The 24366-nt window shown below is 44.4% G+C and overlaps 1 protein-coding gene across 2 annotated transcripts in view; it reads left to right on the forward strand.

Annotated features, from left to right (window-relative positions):
- The window catches only part of LOC308576670 (transient receptor potential cation channel subfamily V member 6-like), a 103249-nt gene extending 79222 nt beyond the window's left edge, over positions 1-24027 (forward strand). For both annotated transcript variants that reach the window (XM_081176385.1, XM_081176384.1), the window contains exons 5-15: positions 2632-2730; positions 3898-4073; positions 5474-5620; positions 6238-6450; positions 8416-8502; positions 9721-9797; positions 10830-10995; positions 12925-12991; positions 14188-14456; positions 15053-15159; positions 21578-24027. In XM_081176385.1, coding sequence (XP_081032511.1) covers positions 2632-2730; positions 3898-4073; positions 5474-5620; positions 6238-6450; positions 8416-8502; positions 9721-9797; positions 10830-10995; positions 12925-12991; positions 14188-14456; positions 15053-15159; positions 21578-21866 — 1697 coding nt within the window. In that variant the 3' untranslated portion in view covers positions 21867-24027. The remainder of the gene's footprint in view (positions 1-2631; positions 2731-3897; positions 4074-5473; positions 5621-6237; positions 6451-8415; positions 8503-9720; positions 9798-10829; positions 10996-12924; positions 12992-14187; positions 14457-15052; positions 15160-21577) is intronic.
- The last annotated feature ends 339 nt before the right edge of the window (positions 24028-24366 follow it).

Here is a 24366-nt window from a genome sequence, read left to right on the forward strand (position 1 = left end):
TGCCAACCTAGCAGTTCAAAAGCACGTCAAAGTGCAAGTAGATAAATAGGTACCACTCCGGCGGGAAGATAAATGGTGTTTCCGTGCGCTGCTCTGGTTCGCCAGAAGCGGCTTAGTCATGCTGGCCACATGACCCAGAAGCTGTATGCCGGCTCCCTCGACCAATAAAGCGAGATGAGCGCTGCAATCCCAGAGTCAGTCACGACTGGACCTAATGGTCAGGGGTCCCTTTACCTTTACCTAAACTGGTGTTATGCTCATACGGCCGCAGGAGGCAGAAAGGTGCCAGAGACTAAGAGGCCACTTAGAAAGGTGACATATGAGATTGGAGCTTCCTGGTTCTCAGATAAATGGGACATATCTGCCTACAAACTTGACTGGTGTTATTGGCCGTTCCGTTGCCCCAAGAAGCTGTCATTTTAAGGAGAGGGGTGAGCTAGCTTGTCTTTAGCAGGGCCTTTGAACACGCTCACTAAACTCCTAGGATTCTTTGGCACTGAAAAATAAAGAAGTAAAGGACTCCTGACAGTTAAGTCAAGTCGCAGACGACTCTGGGGTTGCGGCGCCCGTCTTACTTTACAGGCTGAGGGAGCCAGCGTTTGTCCGCAGACAGTTTTTCTGGGTCATGTATCCAGCATGACTAAGTCATTTCTGGTGCAATGAAACACCGAAACCACGTAAATTTGTCTAAAACCAGTGTGCATAGAGAAATTTGGTCTTTGAAAATTCCGGTACGAGTTGACCAGAACCTCAGTTCCTGGGTCAAAATGTGGATCAGGACTTTGCTAACCAGCATCTCTTGCACTTCCTGAATGTTTGGGTGCAGTTTGTTGCTCAAAAGAAGTGTCAGAATGTGTTTTAAAATGCATTTATTTACAATTTTAAAAAAGAAAATAAGGTTAAAATACATAAAGAAATGTGGGATTTCATGCAGGTTATTTTTTAAAAAAGGGGGTGGGGAGGATGGAGCAGACTTATGGATGCATATGAAATTGATACAGACCAGAAAGAGGCTTATCTCTAGATACAGCTTTGCAGTGTAAATATGCCCTTAGCCGTTGCGATGTTCTTCAAAATTCCCTTGCAGTTCTGATAAAATGTTGCTCTAGCCCTTTAACAAGCTGTTTCATCTCCCAATTCCCTTGTCCATGGTAGTGTATTTTTATTCAGAAGCTTTCTTTTCCTTCACGAACTGAATCTCCAGCCAATGTAAATCAGAATTTCCCAGCTGACTTCACTAGAGCTGAGGATTTGCCGTGCGATGCTTAGATGGATCCCCAGCTACCTGTTTCAGGCAGTAATTAAACCATGCTTAGTAGATCAACTTTCAAGCATTTTGGTAATGAGCCTTCATTAATTTTCACTCGGAATAAATTGTAACACTCCAGAGACAGTACATGAAAAAGGACGGGCGTCTCTTAATTCTGCCTCCCTTATCTAGCCGCTCTCACTCAAACAGAGTTTCAGCCCTCAGCTTGCAGTCTCAAAGGATATTTGGTCTTTCTTTTAAACCGCATAGGTCACAGTTTAATTAGAGGGAGGAGTGAAGGGCATTTACCTTCCTGTGAAATTGATTTTGTAATTTCTTGAAACCCCACAGAAGTGTTGACTTCTTGAAATGAGATAAAATGGTCTAGGATGGTTGGCATATCATGTTTGTTGAAGTTGTTGTAACTCTTATGTTGTATTCAGCAAGGGACTTGCCAACCAAAATTAATTGGCGCTTTTAGGCGCACTTGTCTGTATTGTGATATCACAGCCCATTGGGGCAGCAGGCTACTGTAGCAGCAATTCCTTCGACTTAAGGAACCCTGTGAAATATAGTTCTGTAGGAGGGACGGGGTCGGAATCTCTAACAAAATTTTCATCACTCTCGTGAAGCTAACCATTCTCGGTAAACTGGGAAATTCACCATGTGCTGGTGTTACAACCCAAGTAACTATGCCTGTGTGTTAGCTATAACAACAACAAACAATACGAGCAACGCACAGACCAGTATACTAGATAGCACTGTAATACTTATTGCATAATATACATGATTTAGTAACCAAAAAAAAATGTGTGCACTTGTAAATTCTCTGATATATTTGAAATCAACTGAACACACGTCTGTCAGTCTTCGAAAGTCCGTAGAAGTATAATAAGTCTATGGTTGGAACAAAGTAATAGATGCTATCCTGTGGGCTAAGCGGTAAATTTTTTTGTGCTGAAGAAGATTCCAGCGAAATAGTCAGATTATCTGGGATCACTGTCCGTTGTTATTCACCTACTACTTCAGCACCATGGACGCCTAAAATGTTTTACCGCTTAGCTCATGGGATAGCATCTATTACAGACGTGTGTTCAATTGATTTCAAATATATCAGAGAATTTACAAGTGCACACATTTTGTTTTGTTACTAAATCATGTATATTATGCAATAAGAATTACAGTGCTATCTAGTATACTGGTCTGCGTGTTGCTCGTATTGTTTGTTGTGTTAAGTTTGCAACCCAGGGGTTTGTTGTTCTGTAATGTGTGTTAGCTATGGCACCCATTCTTTCCCTTAAAAAAATGAACTGTTGGAAATCTGACATGGTGCCCCTGCTACTACTCCCCCTTTTAAACCCCCTGGTTGTTTCTTTCCTCAGGCGAACACATTCTAACCTTTGCGGCCTGTGCTGGGAGCGAAGCAATTGTGCAGCTGCTCATTGAAAATGGCGCCAACATCAGAGTGCAAGACTCTTTGGGTATGGCATCTTCGAAGGGAATCTGCGACGAACCTTGGGGGGATTCATGCTGGAGAAGAGTGTGGCCCCGTAGTCCTCCTCCCTCATAGTCCAGTGCCTATTCTCTGCCGTCCATGTCGGGGTACAGAAGTAAATGGCCATTCCTGAGACAGCAAGAAGCCAGATCCCAAATGATGGGATCCTGAGCATTGTAGGCCAGTGTTCTTTGGTAGTTTCTTGTAGAGGAAGCCCAGTTCATTATATAATTGGTAGAATCTAATGATAAAGCTTTGGGGTGACTGGGCAGCAGGTGTGCGGCTAAGACCATAAGAAGAGACTTCTGGGTCAGGCTAGCGGCCCATCTAGTCTCACAGTGGCCAGCCTGAGGGAAATTCTCAAGCAGAACCCAAGCCCGTCACCTCATACCAGAGACACCAAGTTCTGCTGGACATGAGGGGGGCGGGGCTTGTCACATGCACATGATGTCACACGTTCAACACGCATGTGATGTCACACACATAGTGGGGCCCTCTGCCACTGTGGTGAATTCCTCACACACACCAAAACAAACACCCTTCCAATGGAGAATCAGTGTGTTAGGGAAGATTGAGCCTAGCTTTCTCCCTGACATGCTGTTTTTCTATGTGCAGGGAGGGCTTATTATCTATTGTTATTCATTCATTCATTCATTCAAATTTCTATCCCGCCCTTCCTTCCAAAGGAACCCAAAGGCTTATGGGAGGTCTATAGTCCAGGAACAGCTTTGCACTTGATTCCCATAATTATGTAAACTAGTTTTAATAACCAAGTTATATGATTAGAAAAATCATAGACTAGTTGTAGCTGGACTCGCCACATTGGTGATTACATATTTCAGTGTTTCCTGTCAGAAATTCTACAGTTCAACAGCGAGCGTTACTCTGCTTGATTCTGCTGTTCATGGATCTTCTTTTCTATAAGGCTCTTTATAGGAAAAGGAAAAACCCAGACCCACAGCCTGGCAACAAACTTTATTGATGAATCTGTCCATAGCATAAGAAATCCGTGCCTCATTTTTTGATGCTGGCCTCTTCTTTCAGCAAAGCCTCCAAGATTGCTAATGAGACAGAACAGGGGCCATAGGTTGCATATAAAAGTCTCCTCAGGATATCAGAATGATTCTTGTTTTTCCACTTTGTACTGTTGCAGGTAACTCTGTCCTCCACATCTTGGTTCTCCAACCAAACAAAGCATCTGCCTGTCAAATGTACAATCTGTTTCTTCGCTACAACAAGGAAGAGAAGGAGCTGGTGGGCCTGGACTCGGTCCCCAACAACCAGGGGCTCACTCCCTTTAAGCTGGCTGGTGTGGAGGGCAACACAGTGGTGAGTAAACGAGTACGCAGCTGTATTCTGCTGCAGTCGTAGCTGTTGGTTGTTGCTATGTTGTGTTTTCATTTTAATGTATTTACAGCCTCCTTTGTCAAAGTCACTTAAGGCTTTAAAGCTGACAAGTCACATAACAAAACTAAAAATGCAGCGATCATTAATATATTAAAACAGAATGCACCACCTCATGATTCATATGCTACAGTTTACAGACACCATGGGACGCGGGTGGCGCTGTGGGTTAACCCACAGAGCCTAGGACTTGCCGATCAGAAGGTTGGCAGTTCAAATTCCCACGACGGGGTGAGCTCCCGTTGCTCAGTCCCTGCTCCTGCCAACCTAGCAGTTCAAAAGCACGTCAAAGTGCAAGTAGATAAATAGGTACCACTCCGGCGGGAAGGTAAACGGCATTTCCGTGCGCTGCTCCAGTTTCACCAGAAGCGGCTTAGTCATGCTGGCCACATGACCCGGAAGCTGTACGCCAGCTCCCTTGGCCAATAAAGCGAGATGAGCGCCGCAACCCCAGAGTCGGCCACGACTGGACCTAATGGTCAGGGGTCCCTTTACCTTTACCTTAGCCACACATTTGAATACTTGAACACTGGTGAGACAGTAGGACCATCCGTGAGTGCTGTGCTGTGACCCCTAAACCCAACTGAACTTCTAAGCCTCATCTCCCATGACCCTCTTTTTCCTGGGATGAATAGTCATTAAAGTTTGTAGAGAAGACCATAGTGCATCTCTGGTGAAACTGCTGGAGGAAGTGCTGTAAAAGGGCAAAGGACTGCACAATGAACAAACCACACATTCTGGTGTGGGTGGGTTGATTCAACCCCTGTGAGCTGCTCTTGATATGGGCAGCTGTCTGTGTGGTGGCACTCATATGGTTTGGGTTCCTAGCAGCAACCACCATATTGGACAACATATTAACTGGGCCAATGAAATTGCAGCAGGAGGAGCATTTGTGGGTATGACAAAGCAAAATAAATGAGTTGGATTAGTTTTATATGAGAATGGAACTAAGCCCCAAGAAAATATACAGTTGGGGGCATGGGCTCTGGCAGTAGGACTACAACTCCTCTCATCCCTGACCATTGGCTGTGCTGGCTGGGGCTGATGGGAGTTGTAGTCTGATATCTAGAAAGCACCATGTCAGCTACCCCTGAGCTACGGTTGGAAAAATGATTTAGATACAATGAGATTTCTGCCAATATAACTGCACTGAGGTTTATTCTATGATTGTGTACACTCTTTCCCCATGGTATTGAATTTTTCTTTCATAGAAAAAGAGGGAGAGAAATTGTGCTGCAGGGGGTCATGGGGTTACTGCACAATCTGTAGCAACCACCTTGACATGGGTGTAGTCTAACTGAGATTTTTTTCTTCCCAATAACCAGATGTTCCAGCATTTAATGCAAAGAAGAAAGCACATCCAGTGGATGTTTGGGCCTTTGACATCCACCTTGTATGACCTCACGGAAATTGACTCCTGGGGTGATGATCACTCACTTCTGGAGCTCATTGTCACCACCAAAAAGAGAGAGGTATTTGTTACACTAACCTACCCTCCAACATTTCTCTGATGAAAATAGGGATGTCCAACACTATTTTTGTAGAAAAACAGGTGCTGGAACTTACCATGAATGCCCCCCTTGTTCCCTTATAATGGCAATGGTGCCCACCTGAGAGGTGCCGGAACTGAGTTACGGTGAGGTCTGGCTGAAAAAAAGCTCTGGGGACCTCCTATCCTAACATTTCTCTGATGAGACTACGGAAATCCTAAGGAAAAGCTGAACATTCCTGCATTAGAGCAGAAACTGGGGTGGCTTCTGTGAATCCAGGACTGCCCCTGGAAAATAGGGACACTTGGAGGGTCTGCGCTAAATTTATCTAGAACAAGTAGCTTTTAAATGACCTTCTAGAAAGCCCTGTTTGTTCGTTGTTTTCTTGGCAGCTTATACAGGCTCCTCAGTGAGGAAGGATCAGTAATGGCAGACTAACTTTTCTAAGATTGGGAAGATTTTCCTCCAGCACTGAGCTTCCTATGAGTAGCCACGGGGGGGGGGGTGTAATGTATTTTCTGTCCTTGAGGATTGTTTACTTCTGGGTGTGTCTTCTCCTTAGGGAAGAGAATGACAAAAGCCTGCTTTATACTCTCCAGGCTCGGCGGATCCTAGACCTTACCCCTGTGAATGAGCTGGTAAGCCTGAAGTGGAATAAATATGGAAGGCCGTATTTTTGCATCTTGGCCTTATTCTACGTCTTGTACATGATTTGCTTCACAATGTGTTGCGTCTACCGGCCTCTGAAAGAACGGCGCTTTAACAAAACAAATGAAAGGGATAACACAATCTACGTTCAGAAACTTTTGCAGGTAAATCCTCACGCAACTTGAGTTTATTAAGGATGCAGAAGTCATCTGCAATTTCCACCGCCAGGAGGAAATTAAAAAAGACGCATTGATTGCCGCAGATAGGTATCCCAGATATAGCAGGTTTCCTGAACAGTTAGCAGGCGAAATTAGAGGGGAAATGGTGAATTATTGCACAGTTAGAAAGAACACTAATTAGTTGTTTATTTACCCAGCAATTATATGTAAGTTCCTCTGCATTCGGTGGGATTTGCTCCCATACATGTGCGTAGGTTTGCAACATGAGGAACAATGGTGACCAAAAGCCTGGCACAATGCACAGCAGCAAGCTATTCAATAGTTTAGTGGGAATCATAGAACTGTAGAGTTGGAAGGGATCCTGAGGGTGATCTAGTCCAACGCCCTAAAATGCGGGAAAGTATGTTTTGAAAGATGCCCAACAGTGAGCTGGTCTGTTGTTTGAATTGGGAACATGATGAGCCCCAGTTAGAATAAAGTACACTCAGTTCTCTCCACCTTAACTGGAGACACTGTTTGTGGGAGGACTGTAGCTCAGTGGTAGAACGCAGAAGAGGGATAGATGATTCTTGCTAACAGTTTGGAAACTAATGTGGCCACCTGACTCTGGGGGAAGTCCTGGAATATGAAGACGTACACGTTACTGGAGCTATGTAGGCCTACAATTGGACTGAGTTGCAGAAGCTTGAGGTTCAGCACTTTGCACCCAGTTTTTTTGTGGCTGCGAGCTTCCTTGTTGCACACGCTACCTCATTAAATCACTGGTCGTTGCTTTACTATGTGTATCTCATGCCCTGCAACATCCTAAGGGACATCCTAAGGAAAAGAGGGACATTCCAGGATCAAATCAGAAACCAGGATAGCTTCTGTAAATCCTGGACTGTCCCTGGTAAATGGGACACTTGGGGAGTCTAGTGATGGCTGGAACTATCAAGTGTTGGTACAGAGGCTGCTAACGCCGAACTCAGCACTTGCCCCCAATCCTGTTTACACAAGTGCGCTAGTGATTCTTGAGCTTGTTCCATTGCTCTAGTACTGAGTTTTTTCTCCCTTTAGGTTGTTTCAGCACCTCTGTTTCCCCAGCCCCTGTCTTTTGGGATCTGAGAAGCCCAGTAACTTCTACAAAAGCACCATGCTTATGATGTTCTCTGTTATAATTTTGCTTCCAAGCAACCTTGAAATATTTATTTTCAATCTCCTAAGTGCAGGTATCAGCACTTAATGTGCAGGATATGAGGGGGCTGAAGCCTGTTCTCTTCTTAAAGACAGGCAGACTGAGTTGCCCCAATTAATTTCCCCCCTAAATTGCTTCAAATGGTTGTTAAGTGGCTCACTTAGTTTGGAACTCGAATATGTATGAAAGATGCCTGGCAATTAGATGCCATTTTCAGACACAACTGGAAGTCATTTTAGTATTAGTCCAGGGAATTGTACGGTAATACAGAGGCAAGGCTGGCTATTGAGTCCAGGTTCCTAAATGTTCCCACCTCCTTTTTTGCCTGTTCTAGATTTTACTGAACAGGATATGAGCAATCAGATGTGGAAAATCCATTTGAGAGTGTGATGATTTAATTCCTTGTTTAATTGGGCTGAAAGTCTTGGGGTGGATACTAGTATGCTGATTATTCCACCATGTGCATTTCTACAAAAACAAGTTCAAATAAAAACATACCCTACTGCTTCTGGAAAATGCATGGGCTCTGGCTTTGCTAGAAGAGAAGAGACTCCCAAACTGAGGAGTGAGGAGCAGCCACAGAGAATGCAACTTTTATGAATGTGATCTGAGACATCAGTGGTGTCCTTAATTATGGTGGAACATGGAGGAATTCTGAATCTGTTCAAGATTAGATCTGAGTTCAGAAGGCTATAGGTTTGATCGATAAGTTTACCTCTTGGACTTTATGATATTCCTAACTGTATGGATTATGTTTTCCCCCCCTTTCTTCTCAGGAATCTTATCTTACCCCTGAAGATGACCTCAGGTTGGTGGGCGAGCTTATCACTGTTATTGGAGCCATAGTGATATTGATTCTGGAGGTAAGAAAAGCACTTTTCACTTCTGAGTCCTTGTGTGAAATGAGAGAGCATGGGTTTCCAAGTATTTTAAATACAGTGGTATTAGGGGGAAATGGTACCCATTAAGCTATTGCTATGCCCACCAATATCTTTTGGGGGGAGAATGCGCTGTTGTCACAAAGAAACACCAGGTGTTAGTTGTTAACTTAATTCTTACAGCTACGATGGAATCAGCTGGCAAAGGGAAAAATAAGGAAGGACTTTTGGGATTGCTGAGTGGTTGAAACAAATCTAGAAGAAACAGAGAGCAATGAAACATACCCATCTTTGTAAGATTCAGAGGGTGACAGGAGAAGCTAATACTCTACTTTAGACTGAATTCACACACACACACACGATTCGGAACATTAACCAGAATGTTGTAACTGCCACACAGGCCCTGATCTAGAGGAAGTTAACAGGGTTTGAACTGAACAAGTTCACAAGCCGCCATTGAAATCAGTGGACTATGACTGTTGATACTCCCAGGTCAATGTTGTATGGAGAAAGAATGAAGAGAGTTGGCTTTATCAGATGTTAGGCATTCCCTTTGACATACAGTGGTACCTTGGTTCTCGAACTTAATCCGTTCCGGGTGTCCGTTCGACCCCCAAAACCGTTTGAAAACCAAGGTGTGGCTTCTGATTGATTGCAGGAGCTCCCTGTGCTCAAGCGGAAGCCGTGTTGGACATTCAGCTTTCGAAAAATGTTTGCAAACCGGAACACTTACTTCCGGGTTTGCGGCGTTCAGGAGCTGATTTGTTCGGGAGCCAAGCCGTTCGAGTACCAAGGTACCACTGTATTCATGGTTCTCTCCCTAAACTAGTTCAATCTAATTATAAACAAACCTGAAACAGTCGTAGTCCATGGTGTGGCATGTTCAGTGGAAAGGCTCCATGCCTCAAGCCTATCCAGCAGTTGTTGTATTTGACTTTGGCGCTCTTTGTCCAATGACTGTCTTATTTGTGGCTAATAGTTACTTTTCTTGCAATGATTGCTTCATAGCTTCCAGGACTGAGCTGGGTTCAGGAGGTCTTTGGGAATCCGGGTGCAAGTTTGCCAGGCCCGATTTAAGTCTAGGCACCTGTTTTTGTTTCTTTGCAAATAAATGGATGGATATCTAAAACATTCATCAATCTCTTTTGGGGTTTTTTCTCAAAAAAATTAAGCACACTTTTGATCGGTGGCTCTTTGTCTCAGATTCCAGATATCTTCAGAGTTGGCATCACCAAATACTTTGGGCAAACTATCCTCGGAGGACCTTTCCATGTCATCATGTAAGGTTCCTTTCTAGCTGGTCTATGACTGTGGGTCAAGCGATAAAGATCTGTGAATCAGAAAGGCTGTGGGAGAGGGCTGGTGTTCATTTCCTTTTAAAAAAAAATTCATTAAATTTAAAGGAAAAAGGAAAATTTCCTCATTTACCCTTCAATACATAATTTTGAGGGGTTTTTTTCCAATTTCCTATCCCGTTTTCCATGGTGATTTTATATTCTCCCCCTTTTCTGTACCCCGTCTTTTATATCATAATGATATTACAGTAAGTCCTAATTCTTTCTGTTGCTCATGTTTTGAATCCTGCTTGCGAATTCATCATACTATAATATCTCTTTAAATAGCTTGAAAAAGGCTTCCATTCTTCCACAAAGCTGTCATCATTAAGTTATCTTTATTTTAGCTGTTAACTTTGCCATTTCTGCATAGTCCATCACCTTGCTTATCCATTCTTCTTTTGTAGGAGTTTCTTCTTCTTCCCACTTTTGAATTAATAATAATAATAATAATAATAATAATAATAATAATAATAATAATAATAATAAATTTATTTATATACCCCACCCAACTGACTGGGTTTCCCCAGCCACTCTGGGTGGCTCCCAACAGAATATTAAAAACACAATAAAACACCAAACATAAAAAACTTCCCTAAACAGGGTTGCCTTCAGATGTCTTCTAAAAGTCAGATAGTTATTTATTTCCTTGATGGGAGGGTGTTCCACAAGGCGAGCGCCACTACCAAGAAGGCCCTCTGCCTGGTTCCCTGTAACCTCACTTCTCGCAGTGAGGGAACCACCAGAAGGCCTTCAGAAGAGGACCGCTGGATGATGGGGGTGGAGACGCTCCTTCAGGAACACTGGGCCAAGGCCATTTAGGGCTTTAAAGGTCAGCACCAAAACTTTGAATTGTGCTTGGAAACCTACTGGGCTTCCTTGCTGCTGTCATAGCCTACATAAACAACTTGATCATCTTTTAGGGGACTTCTGTCCTTATAACATTTCCACTCTCCTTTGCTATTTCTCCCTATGCAGTATCACATATGCCTGGATGATACTGGTGACCATGGTGATGCGTCTCACCAGTACAAACGGAGAGGTGGTCCCCATGTCCTTTGCTCTGGTGCTTGGCTGGTGCAACGTTATGTACTTCGCACGAGGGTTTCAGATGCTGGGGCCCTTCACTATCATGATCCAGAAGGTCAGTAAGCAATCAGTGGTTGATTGAGGAAGTAAGAAGCTGCAATGCATCAACGTGTCTTGGATAAAACACCATGACTGCCTAAGTTGTGTACTTTACTTTCATAATTGTTTTGCGGGTCTTTGGGCCGTAATAAAGAATGTTTGTTTGTTTAGCGTGTGTCTCTGCCACCCAGTCACATGAGATCACATGCTAGCTGTTCAGGAAAGCTCTAGAACTAGGAATGTGTGAAAGCTTGCCCCTTTATCTCCATGGATAGATGTGATTTCTGCAATGAAGGCCTGGATTTGTCGTTTTAATTATTATTTGCAGCTAGCTTAATTGTACCACATGGACCCTATTTAAAAGCGCAGAAAGCAATAGTAATGCTCAATAACTGTTGCACATCACATGCAATTGGCTTAATTACATGACAGTTTGTGCAACCACTTCTCACCTCCCCGCAACTCCAGCCAGAGATAATGATATCAAAACCACTCTGTGCAGGATCACTTATCTGCAACAGCATGTTGCTTCCCCCCTGGAAGTGCAAAGTCACCCATCCCTGACCCACAGTGAGTTGGGGGGAGGACTCCCTTGGGAGGCAAGGATGGGGGGTAGAGAGCTCCCTTGAAGATAGGAACGCGCTGTGGGTGTTTTCTCCTTTCTGGACAGCTGGTGAAGTAAAAACACTGCCAGGGTAGTGATGCCGACAGCATCTTTCTCCTTTGGGACCATGGGGTTGTAATGATCCTCAGTGGAAAAAGCACCTCTACGCTGGCAAGAAAAAAAAGAGGGGTCTCATGGGCATCTCGGGATGCAGGTGGCACTGTGGGTTAAACAGCTTGCTGATCAGAAGGTCGGCGGTTCAAATCCCCGCGACGGGCTGAGCTCCCGTTGCTCAGTCCCAGCTCCTGCCAACCTAGCAGTACGAAAGCAGGTCAAAGTGCAAGTAGATAAATAGGTACCGCTACGGCGGGAAGGTAAATGGCGTTTCCGTGCGCTGCTCTGGTTCGCCAGACGTGGCTTAGTCATGCTGGCCACATGACCCGGAAGCTGTACGCCGGCTCCCTCGGCCAGTAAAGCGAGATGAGCGCTGCAACCCTGGAGTCGGCCATGACTGGACCTAATGGTCAGGGGTCCCTTTACCTTTACCATGGGCATCTCACCTCTGTGAAGGAGTATTCCACCACCTGGTATCTCGGCCATCCTCTCTAAGGTGATTTTCCTCCCTGGGGGAGATGGAATGGCGGGCAGATGACAGTGGGCATTGTGCCCTTTAAGCAGTCCCTTTGAATGCATCTCTAGTCTGTGTAAATTGGCAATACAGTCGTACCTTGGTTCTCAAATGCCTTGGTACGTATACGCTTTGGTTCCTGAACGCCAAAAACCCAGTTTTTGAATTTTTTGCAGAAGCCGAACATCCGACACAGCTTCTGCTTGAATGCAGGAAGCTCCTGCCGCCAAGCGGAAGCTGCACCTTGGTTTTCGAACGGTTTTGGGAGTCGAATGGACTCCTGGGATGGATTAAGATTGAGAACCAAGGTTCCACTGTCGATTCACCGCAAATGAAAAGAAGTATTTCTACATAGAATCAGACAATTGGATCACATCTGATGGCAGATGCTCCCCCTGATCTTCTCCTCCTTAGATTAGCATTAGTGTAATATGGTCTGATGTAGAAATGTGAAGCCCCCCCACAAACCCAGAAACATAGGAGGAATGGCCCCCATTTTTCTTGTTATCGTTTCCAGTTTTTCAAAAGCTGGACAAATGTGGGTGGGGGACTGATTCCACCTCCATTTAACCGTATTTTTTACTAGGCTTTCACATGTTGAGTCTGATCCCAAAGGGTTCTTGTCTGATCTTGCCGTCTGTTCCTCATGTCAAGGATTGTGTGAGAGTGGAGTTGCTTCTCATTACTGTGTGTTCCTTTGTTTACATGTGCAGATGATATTTGGAGACCTTATGCGCTTTTGCTGGCTGATGGCAGTGGTGATCCTTGGCTTTGCCTCTGGTAGGTGACATGTTCCAGGCTGTTCTGAAAAAGTCTGATGATTGTTTGTATTCACATATTGCAGATGGAGGATAACGGGTGCCCTGTATCACATGAGCTAAAGTCAGAGAAGCTCAAGAAAGATGGTCCTTGGCTGTGGACTGTCCAAGTTCTGTGTGCCATAGTTGCTTGTGGAATGACTTGTTCTTGAGAGCCAGTGTGGTGTAGTGGTTAAGAGCAGTAGACTTGTAATCTGGTGAAGTGGGTTCGATTCCCCGCTCCTCCACATGCAGCTGCTGGGTGACCTTGGGCCAGTCACACTTCTCTGAAGTCTCTCGGCCCCACTCACCTCGGAGTGTTTGTTTTGGGGGAGGAAGGGAAAGGAGACTGTTAGCCGCTTTGAGACTCCTGAAGGGGAGTGAAAGGCGGGATATCAAATCCAAACCCTTCTTCTTCTCATGCAACAAATTTCCCCTCCTCTTGGAGCAGACTTGAGGGGGACATGGGAGGGGGCAGAAGAGGGACCGGATATTCCATTGCACAAGCAGAAGTTGTTCTATGAGCATAATGACTTTGTTGGAAGCCAAGCTTGCAGGTTTGAACCCCGTATGGGACAACTGTATATTCCTGCATTGCAGGGGTTCCAGCTCTGCAATTCTATTATTCTATGCACCCTAACTTAATATCGCTTGATTTTCGATGGTACCTGGCAGTGACAGTTTGGCCATCTTGTCTGCGTCACAGAACAGAGTTTAAAATGCTCTCCAAGATCCTCTGCTGCTATTGTTTATGTGAGGGCTCACAACCTTTTGGGGAAAATGGACACATTTGAACATTTTGAGAGGGTGGTGTGGGCAACAGTCATAAAATGGCTGCTTCAGAGTGTGGGCATCAGTCACCAAATGTGGAACTTTTCAGAGTTGAATACATCAATTTGTTTACTTTATTTTGAAGTCAGGTCCTGCTTCAAGGGGAGAAGCTTTGATTTGCCAACTGTTAACACCTGTGCATCCTGGGAGGGTCTTCCATTGGATACATAGAGTTCCAGGGTGAATGAGCAGCATCCCTCAAGAAAGCGAGAGGAAATCTAAAGCTATGCAACGTTGCCCAGAATAGGCAAATGTCCTAAAGATCCCCTTCACATATGACACCCATGTTATGCATGGGTCAATGTTGATACATGGAATATCTCACTCTTCTTCTTCTTTCTTTTCCAGCGTTTTATATTATCTTCCAAACCGAAGACCCTGATGAGCTGGGCCACTTCTACAACTACCCCATGGCACTTTTTAGCACTTTTGAACTCTTCCTGACCATCATTGATGGACCTGCCAACTACGAAGTGGACTTGCCTTTCATGTATGGGATCACATACTCTGCCTTTGCTGTCATCGCCACTCTCCTTATGCTCAACCTGCTCATTGCCATGATGGGGGACACCCACTGGCGTGTGGCCCACGAACGGGATGAACTCTGGAGAGCCCAGGTGATGGATTGACGCTTTGTCCTGTTAACTGAAGATGATGATTGACCCCTTTCCCTGAGCTGATTGTGTTGTTTATGTTTACAACTGTCTAATAATTAATTCTCTATTTATTAAATTTGTACTTGGCGCTTCCTCCTGAAGGAGCCATGAGCATGGGCATAAAGATGCAAATAACAGATTCAAATCTGAATTTTAATTTGTTGTAATTATAACCAGCCTTGGAACCTGCTGGTGAATGGTGAGTAATACTAATAATGCTAATAATGCTAATAATGCTAATAATAATAATAATAATAATAATAATAATAATAATAATAATAATATCAATTTTATTATTTTATTTTTTATAAACTGCTTTGAGGGTTTTTTTAAAAAATCAAGTGCTATATAAGTTATATGAAGAAAATAAAATAAATAGCATTAGGCAAAATGGCAGACAAAAATGCTAGACTTCCTTTTTTAAAGTAAACTAATGTGGAATTGAAGTGAATTTAATATTGGGGGGGGGATTGAAATTGACTAAGGGGGCACTAGCTCTCTTTCCCTCAAGGTTCAATGAAACTAATGACCCATCTTTTTAAACTTGTGTGTTTCAGGTTGTTGCAACTACTGTCATGCTAGAGCGCAAACTCCCACAATGCCTCTGGCCTCGGTCTGGGATCTGGGGGCAGGAGTATGGGCTGGGCGACCGGTGGTATCTCAGGTAGGTTTGGCTTGTCCATCATAGTCATTCCTGTTAATCTCCTATGCTGAATACCAACTTTTTGGCACCTGAAACGCCAACAACGTTATTATGACATTAGCTGTTGTAGACTATGGTTCACCCCATTGTCTGCATGCAGTGTTGTCCTCACTTGCTGATATACATGATTCTGTCTGGGAAATTGTAAACAGTGAGGTCAAAGGAAAAATTAACTGTATCCAAGTACAGGTGGTGATAGTTACATTAGCAGTGGTCACCGAAAAATGTAGTTGATAATGGAGCCATCCTGGCATTGGTAAGCCAGTTAACACACACACACTAGGATAAGAATCCATTGTTCTGATTGGCCCACAGGTGATAGCATTGAACCTCTCCAAGGGAGACCCCTTGATCCTCCAAGGGAGATCCCCTTGATTAATGTGTGTTCACAGCCATGGTCCCCAACCTCACCCCTGGCTGCTGATGATTCAGTGTGGCTGTTTCTCTCTCTGCCTGTCTACTTCATAGCGTTCCAACTAATGAGGGATCATGTAATGGATGTGAGCGCACTGGAATGCTCTGTGGCCAATCAGATACGTCACTAAGGGCATATTAAGCCTATTAAAGGGAAGGCAATGCTTCCATTAATGTTCACTTAGGAAGTGATCCTTTCCAGTGGGAAATTGCAGCATAGTTTCTCAGCCCTTCGCTTGAAACATTTCCGAAAGACTCCCTTGGACTCTAGTTACTGGGTAGGTTAATGAATCCTGTCAGCAGAAGCCCTGTGCAAGGACTTCTGCTTGTGCAATGGGTTTTTCTTCCCCCTCTTGTGGTTCCAAAGTTAGTTTGGGATGGGGATGGGAGTACCCCAGGAACAGCACGCAGGAGGAGGGTCAGTCTGTCTAACAAGCCAAAATGTTTGCCCTGATGGAACGATTGCCTTAGTGTGGTGTCGAACTCCTCTCATTATTTTTGCAAAACTTTCAGGTCAGCACCAGTTTTCAGGTTTGTCTGTGCCTACCCTCTGTGCCAGGACAGTATGACAACAAGAAATGTATAGAACCCCATCTTAAAAAACTCTGTTGCCTATGAACCCCTTTTAGAGCCCTGAAAATTCCCCTGGTGTTTTGGCCAAGCAGGGACCTCCACATTCACTGCCAAATTTTGCTTTAGGCAACATTTCCTGGCAACTCCCAACTATTATAATTCACAGTGCTGTGTTGGTTTGGTGGGATTCTTCCCTTGTGCTTTGGCTGCTAAGCAAGAAACCTTGTGCCTTTTTGTGTGTTGCATACATTTAGATTCCAGCATGATCTAAATTTGCCTATCTTTGCAGATCTTATTTGGAGTTGGGGGGGGGGAGTTAATTATTATACTTCAGCAAATCGAAGCATACGCACAAATGCCTTCTTCCCAGATATCATGTGCTGGCTCTGGGTTCTTTGTTGTGTACTATGTGTACATCTGATACACTCCTAACCTCTGGTGTTATTAAAATTAATAGCTTTGCCAACACTAGTTACACAGGCAAACTGTGACCGTGCTAAGTTTCAAGCTGCTGTGATCCCTGAAGCACTTTCCAATAAATTAATGGCCATACTTTTCTTTCACAGCAGGTGGAAACTATATTGTTTTTTCTCTTTAACCTTCAGTTTATGGAATAGTTCGACATATTTTGTTCAAACTTTCCAAAACAATAAACAAAAACCCCTTTGGTGCTTTGGAAAATTCCACAAGTGACATAGGCGAATAATTCTGGAGAGTCAGGATCTCATGTAAACATTACACTATAATGGTTTCAGGTTGCAATCCAGAAGGATAACATTAGCAACTGAACACCTGTTGTGCTTAGAGCAATATTACAACATTTCTCTTAAAAGTTAGCAATGGAGAAATGGAAACTCCCATTCAGCAAGCCAAGTTCTAATTATTTTCATTCGGTTTTCATTGCTTTCTGTACATTTCTAGTGTAGAGGCAGTTGGATTTGATGATTTTCTGTTTACCTTTTTCTCCAAGGTCCATTTCACAGCAACAAACCTGGGCTTTCCAGGCATGGTCTGCGATTTAAATCTCTCAGTCCAAACTCCCATTTTTGTTGCTCTGGAGCTTTCCTTGCATAAACCTGTGCTTCAAAGAGCAAACATCAATCTGCAGAAAACCCAAATTGACGTTTGCTCTGATTGAGCGTTAAATAGCATTTTGTGGGGAAAGCTCAGGACAAAAACAAACAAACAAACAAACCCTGTTCTGACACAGACAAGTTAAAGTGCAGACCTCTGCCTGGAAAGAGTAAGTGTGGGTAAGCCCTATATGTACACTCAACAGGGAGCAGCAGCTACTCCCTGCTAAGTATAGGTAAAGGTAAAGGGACCCCTGACCATTAGGTCTAGTCATGACCGACTCTGGGGTTGCGGCGCTCATCTCGCTTTATTGGCTGAGGGAGCCGGCGTACAGCTTCCGGGTCATGTGGACAGCATGTATGTATATTAGATCTCCTAATACATACCAGTATGTATATTAGATCCCCTAAGATATGAACACCGCTCACTCTTGGATATGTGGGAGTGGGAAGAAGAAACCCAAGCTTATCATGCAGAAATGTAACAAGGTAGATCTGCTCCCAATTGCCAAATTGCTTGCTATTTTTACCAGGACACTCTACATTTCAGAATTGTACTGTAAAATGGAGAATATTGAATGCTAGCCTTCTTCAGCAATGCCCGCCCCCCAAATAGGATCACCAGTTATGCAATCTTCCTCCCAAAAAGAGGGTTTGCATCATCAACATCATAAAAAAGACACAAAATCTGCACAAAATTTATATATGGCAATTTGCATCAAGATACAAATTTACAAATACAGTGGTACCTTGGTAGTCAAACGGCCTGGCTCCCGAATAAATTGGCTCCCGAACGCCGCAAACCTGGAAGTGAGTGTTCAGTTTTTGAACATTTTTCGGAAGCCAAATGTCTGACGCGGCTTCTGATTTGAGTGCAGGAAGCTCCTGCAACCAATCGGAAACAGCATCTTGGTTTTTGAACGGTTTTGGAAGTCGAAAGGACTCCTGGAATAGATTAAATTCGAAAACCAAGGTAACACTGTGATTTCTGTAATTTAAATAGAAATGCAATCCATCTCAGGATAGTGGTTTCTCCAAGTGTTGCTAAGTGTTGATAGGTGATGCCAAGGTCCATGCTTTCTATCTTTTCTGGTTCCTTATCTTTAAAGCAGACTTGGACTGGACAGCCCTCAGACAGTTGACACTTTCAGACAGAGGACTGTCCTCTGATCGCCCTTCAAAATTGAAGATTTGTCTTCTGTAAAGCAGGGCTCATAACCTCCTTTAACCACCCTCCTCAACAATACACAGAGACACTCCAAGCACTGCATCAGCACATGCTGCTAACTTGAATTTCGGGAGTTGGCACAGGAATGGTAACAGCTGTTAAAGGCAGGAGGCTGTCGCTCTCATAGCTCCATATAATTGAATTAGTTGCGTTTGCAAGGAGGGTAATTCTACCTCTTTGCCTAGGGGGTATGACAAAGTGTGGAGTGATTTGTCACGATTGTCTCGATCTGGAGATGCCCCATTGATCTCTGCACCGCCACCCCGTACTTTCCCCAGCAGAACACAAGGGGGAAGCATTTCTTTCCCCTGGATGGACATAAAGAGTTTCAGGCCACTGAGAATGGAAGCTTCATATAATCTTTATGTCGTAAGACTGAAGCTGCGTTCAAGTGGAAGAGCTTTGCTCTGGCAGTTGTGCTTCTCCCTTGAGTGTTGAACTATGGTGGGAAGCGGGGAGCAGAGGAGAGAGAAGACCTTGCCCGTTTCTCTCAACAGAGAAACAAATGTGGAGGATATCTTTGGTGCAGTTTATGTACTGCGAAGCGGAGTTGGACCAGCTCCACACATACCGTCACCCCCCATGGGCTGCTGGTGCAATATCTGCATAGGAAGCTGTTTTTCTTTGTATAGGTTCTCCATACGTGGTTCAACCCTGATTTTCTCAGGTTCTAAATCTGCGGCCTACACCAAGAGAGCAGGATTTGTGTTTCAGGTGCCCTCCTTCCAACTTGGGGAAGGTGGATGTGGACAGCAGTAGGTCAGCCCCACTTGCCCCACATCACATGAGGTTTTTAGAACACTTGAATGGGGCAACTGCCAAAGGACGGCCATCGTTTTGAGATAAAGGTTGAGCCACTCATTTTGTGGGACAAATGCACAAGTGGCCTGTTAACGTATTTTTTTCTGGTTAGTAACTGGACAATTTCACTACCGCAGCTAGTCAGAGAAGCCCATGGATATTTGTATAGAACATACAGTGGTACCTCTGGTTACGTACCTAAATGGTTCCCGAGGTCCATTCTTAACCTGAAACTGTTCTTAACCTGAAGCACCACTTTAGCCTGCTGCTGCTGCGCCGCACAATTTCTGTTCTCATCCTGAAGCAAAGTTCTTAACCTGAGGTAATATTTCTGGGTTAGCGGAGTCTGTAACCTGAAGCGTCTGTAACCTGAAGTGTATGTAACCCGAGGTACCACTGTACTGTAAACGACTCTGCCAAGGGGTGAAAATACAACGCCATATCCCAAAGCAACCTTACTGCATTATCAGATAGGTTTGCTACTCTTAAAGGTCAAATCTGAAGCAACCAGCAAGGGGGCAGGGAAGGATGATTGCAAATAACGTTCATTGATTTCAATATTTGCTCAGAAAATAGTGCATTTGCAATGATGCAAGTTGGGCAGTTTTATTCTGTGGACTTAATGCTCTCCCAGGGATGCTTTTTCTTTAGGCAGCATCACTCCCGTCAAAATGTGATTATCCAGAGACTGTCTTGTATTTGAGGGCCCTCCTTCCTATTCTGCTGCAAGGGATCCTGGGCTTCGGCCTCAAAATCCAACGCACTCACAGTAATAATTTGCATTGTTCTGCTGCTATTCCAGTGACTCCTTTCTCCCCCTTGGCTGCTGCTTAATACCACTGGCCTTATTGTTCATTGCCCTCACGGAAGAATTTGCCCAGTTGGCTGTCGCAACCCTGTGTGATGCTGTGTGCTCATGATTTCACCACATGAAACATAGCATTGTTACATAGAATTGTAGAGTTGGAAGGGACCCTGAGGCTTCTCTGGGTCAACCCCTTGCAATGCAACTGTTCCACACAGGGATTAAACCTGCAGCCTTGGCATTATCGGCACCACACTCTAACCAACTGAGCTATCCAGGTACTTGACTATATCATTGAACAAATCATGGGGGTTGCCGTCACAGCCAGCAGAACAAAGTGGCACTTGTGGGTGCATGAAGCTGAAGACTACAAGGAGCTAGAAGCAGCAAAATGGAGCCACGAAGAGCAACAGCAACAAAATAATGCAAACATATTTTTCCACAAGTTTTGAAAAATCGCTGAAAATGGCAGCCACTTCCAAGACCCTATGATTATATTAATGCAGAAATGGTTTTGGCACGGCATTTGGAAGAGAGGGAAATGTGGGGTGTGACATGTTCTTTTTAGTCCTGTTCTTTGGGGTGGTGGTGGCACATAGTCCTGGGTTATGGGGGCAGATCATACACAGGGCACTGGCTCTGTAGAGGATTCTGCATTTGTGCAGGGAATCTATTCTTGGTTCCTGTCTCATTCTGCACCCCTGTAGTTTGGAGGGGGAATGAATGGACCTGCCAGCAGGGTTAGTGGGCTCTTGTAAACTGCCATTCAGAAAATGGCCTTCGTGGAGTATAATCATAGCTGTATTGTCTTCTTGCTAATCTGCGTTGAGCTCTTACTGGTCATGATCACATGCATAATTAATTCTGGCCTACTTAGCTTCCAGCGAATCTTGTGCAAATGAATCCCACAGGTTAAATTTATGCACTGTATAGTAAAAGTGCCAGATGATGGGGAGAGAAATTGGCCAAAGATGATTGCCTTCTCTTTGCTGCTGCTGTGCTAGGGGAGTTGGAGCAAGGAGAACAGATTTCCCCTCTCTCCTGATTCAGAATTTAAAAACAAGGACATAGTGCATCAGTTATGGGGGAAAGGTAGAAGGCCTTTCATAGAATTCACAAAATTTTAAATAAGGCAAAACAAAAGTAAAGCATCTTGGTCCATCCTGCTCCCCCAACTCCAAGTTTAGCAGTGGTTTTGGCTTCTCTGGATTTTTAGCTTTCATTTCACTAGGTTTCTCCAGCTGTTTTCCAGAAGAAGATTCAAGGATATTTCTAGTTATGAGTCTAGAGTAAAGGCAATACTGTGCCCGATAGTCTCCTATACACCTTTGGCTCAGGTTTTTGACAAGTTTTTAATGCTACAGTTGGCCATGCTGATTTAACATTACAGTTAGCCACAACAAAGTTATTTTGTCTTCAGCTTGGAACGAGGACCAAACCTGGGCAGTAAACCGTTTCCTCTTTTTGTTTCTCTCTTGCCTGCAGGGTTGAAAGTCGTTGTGAAAACCGGCAGCCGAAGCAGCCTAAAACATTTGAGCCCCACCGAAGGGATGCCTTTGAAAAGTACCTGAAGCGCAAATTGCCAGCGGGGGCAGAAGATGGCGGACAGACTTGCTCAACGAGGCAGGTGCCCATCGGCACTCCTTCTGACACACCCAATTTATCGCGGAGGAGCTCAAACTGCGGCTGGGACATCATAAGGCGCAACACTTTGGTCCAGCTTCCAGGATACACCAACCATGCTATGGAAGAGGAAGAGGTCTACCATGTGTGAGCGCGGGAACTGTTGCCCTTGTGCCTGTGGAAGCGTCTCCTTGTGACATAGGGGCTAGAGGCCACTCAGGGCTATTGTAATGGCCACACGTATTTAAAATTCTCTGGCACTGACAACTGTCAAATGACTGTTGATAGTTTGGAGCCCACAATTGCTGCAAGGAGAAGACCCGGGAAGGTCTTCTCTGGTGGAAGTGCAAGCAAGCACGCCAGCATCAGATAATTGTTACAAGTCCAGGAGAACTTCTTGGGAGATGACCAAGATTGTAGCATCCTTTGAGGACAAAGACACTTCCCACCCAGAACTTCCCACGAGTGTTGCAGATCTTATACCTTGAGTGGTGATTGAGAGAACACTGGGTCTAACTTTTCTTGTGTTCTTGGAGAATAGATTTCCTCCTGCAGCCACTACTGCATGTTTCATGGAACTCCAGGTGGGGTCAAGAGCTGGTAATATCCTTAAGTTTATATATGGCTGTCGAGAGCAAGAAGAGATTCTAAGGAATAAGCTAGTCCCGCTGGGATACAGTTCACCACACCTTTGCCAGTAGTGAAAGGTAAATCCAAGGGGGGTGGGGAACAGCAGCTATGGCAAGAAGGATGGAGATGCTGCTGTCCTGTGTTGCTGCTGCTTTGCCTCTTCTCACCCTGGTCATGTGTAGCATGTAAGTGTGTGTGTGTGTGTGTGTGTGTGTGTGAGAGAGAGAGAGAGAGAGAGAGAGAGAGAGAGAGAGAGAGAGAGAGAGACGGGTCATTTTGTGCATTTTTTCATCCCCCCTTTTTGCGATTGCTCCTTGTAGCATCTGGTTCCACCCCCGAGACTCCTAGGAGCTGGTAAATGAAGGACATTCAGCCCCTTCCTTGGGGAATGTGTTGCACTGCTCAGCTGAGCTGAACAGTATGGAGTTAGTTACTAACACATAGTTTAAATCTAGACTTGGGCAACCGAAACCTCGGCCTCCTGGCCCTGCCCTTGGATGTAAAAAGGGAATAGCTTTGCAGTTTGCAGGCAGCTTTCTGATTTTAGGAGTGTTTTTAAGGTCTGTTGCGGCTGCTTCTTCTGATCAGAAGCTCATTTTCTTCAGGTTTGGGGCAGCGCGTCATTTTTCTGCATGCTCTCTCGCACTCTGCTGTCTCGTGCTCTGTGCACTGTCTTCTGCTCTTTGGCTTTTCATTTTCTTGCTCTGAGCTCCATCTTTGGCTGCTTGTTGCTTTGTGCTCTACACTCTCTCTCTTTGTTCTCTCCGCTCAGTCTTGCTTGCACTCACTCTCCCCACCCCTGCTTCAGACTGTTCCTTGTGCAATTTATATTTTAACCCATTTATCATCTCTCGTCTCCTCTTCGGTGTTTCTTCCAGGAGATCAGTATTCCTGCCTGCCTGCCTTATTATTGGTGAAATGTGACAATGCAGAGATTGCACGGCTACTGCCGGAAACGGCAACCCTGGGTCTCAGCTGCCCTTTGGGGCCTGTCTAGTAAACTAACATGTGGAACGTGACAAGATAGCATAGCATCTTCTGCTACCTACCCTGTCTGTGAAGTAGAAGGGAGAGGGGCAGAGAAGCTTGCAACAAGGGGGTGTCACATGACATGTTTTAGTTATCTATACGTTACCGGGGGTGAAATGAGGAAGCATTCTGGGGCTATCATTGCCACCTCTCTGGTGGAAGAAAGTAGATCGCTGCTAATTTGATTAATTATATTCTTTTTTTAAAAAAAAATGCCATTGCCTACCATTGAGGCTGAAGTTTATGAAAAGGTTGGTGGAGAAAATTAACAGGGAGCTAGCTCAGTCAGTGCTCACCTTGTTAGTGATACTTTAAACCTCATTTCCCTGTTTAATTGTACATGTGAATTTTGCCTTCATCTTCCTAGGTCTCTGTTGTCAAATTCAATTGAATGTTCCGCCGAGACCTTCAATTCTTTAAGTTTAATTTTGGTGTCAGAGGGTAACTTTAGAAGAGTGCGGTGTCCATTCTGTATTGTGTTGTTTGCAAACATGGCGTGTGCAATCTATGTCTTGGTTGAAGTAATTATAATTTTAAACCTGAGCTATGTTAAATACGAAATCCAGAGATTCCTTTGTCCTGGGTTCATATGGATCCATTATTGAACATTTTCTCTAAAGCTCCTGTTACAAAATACATTTTTTTAAATGCTACGTCTGCACAAGTCTATTTATTTTAGATGGTTCTAGGCTGCCTTTCTGGAAAGAACCCGCTCAATAACAGCGTAGTGACCCTTGTTTTGCATGTTCAAATGTTAACACTGTAATGCTTTAAAAATATGACTGCCAACATTTTCTAGCACACCAGAACTTGGATGCCAATTTCTTCCCAGTGGCAATTTATACTTCTGCCTTCATACTTATTCCATTAATCCAGAGACCTTGGGCAGCAGGATCACCCAAGAGGTCCCCCCTTACCTGCTGCAATGCATGCGTACAGATTTGATTGAGCTGTGGGGTGATATGCCCTCCTCTGCACACATTCCAACCCCC

Source organism: Podarcis bocagei (assembly GCF_964188305.1).
Source record: "Podarcis bocagei genome assembly, chromosome: 17".
NCBI classification, from domain to species: Eukaryota; Metazoa; Chordata; class Lepidosauria; order Squamata; family Lacertidae; genus Podarcis; species Podarcis bocagei.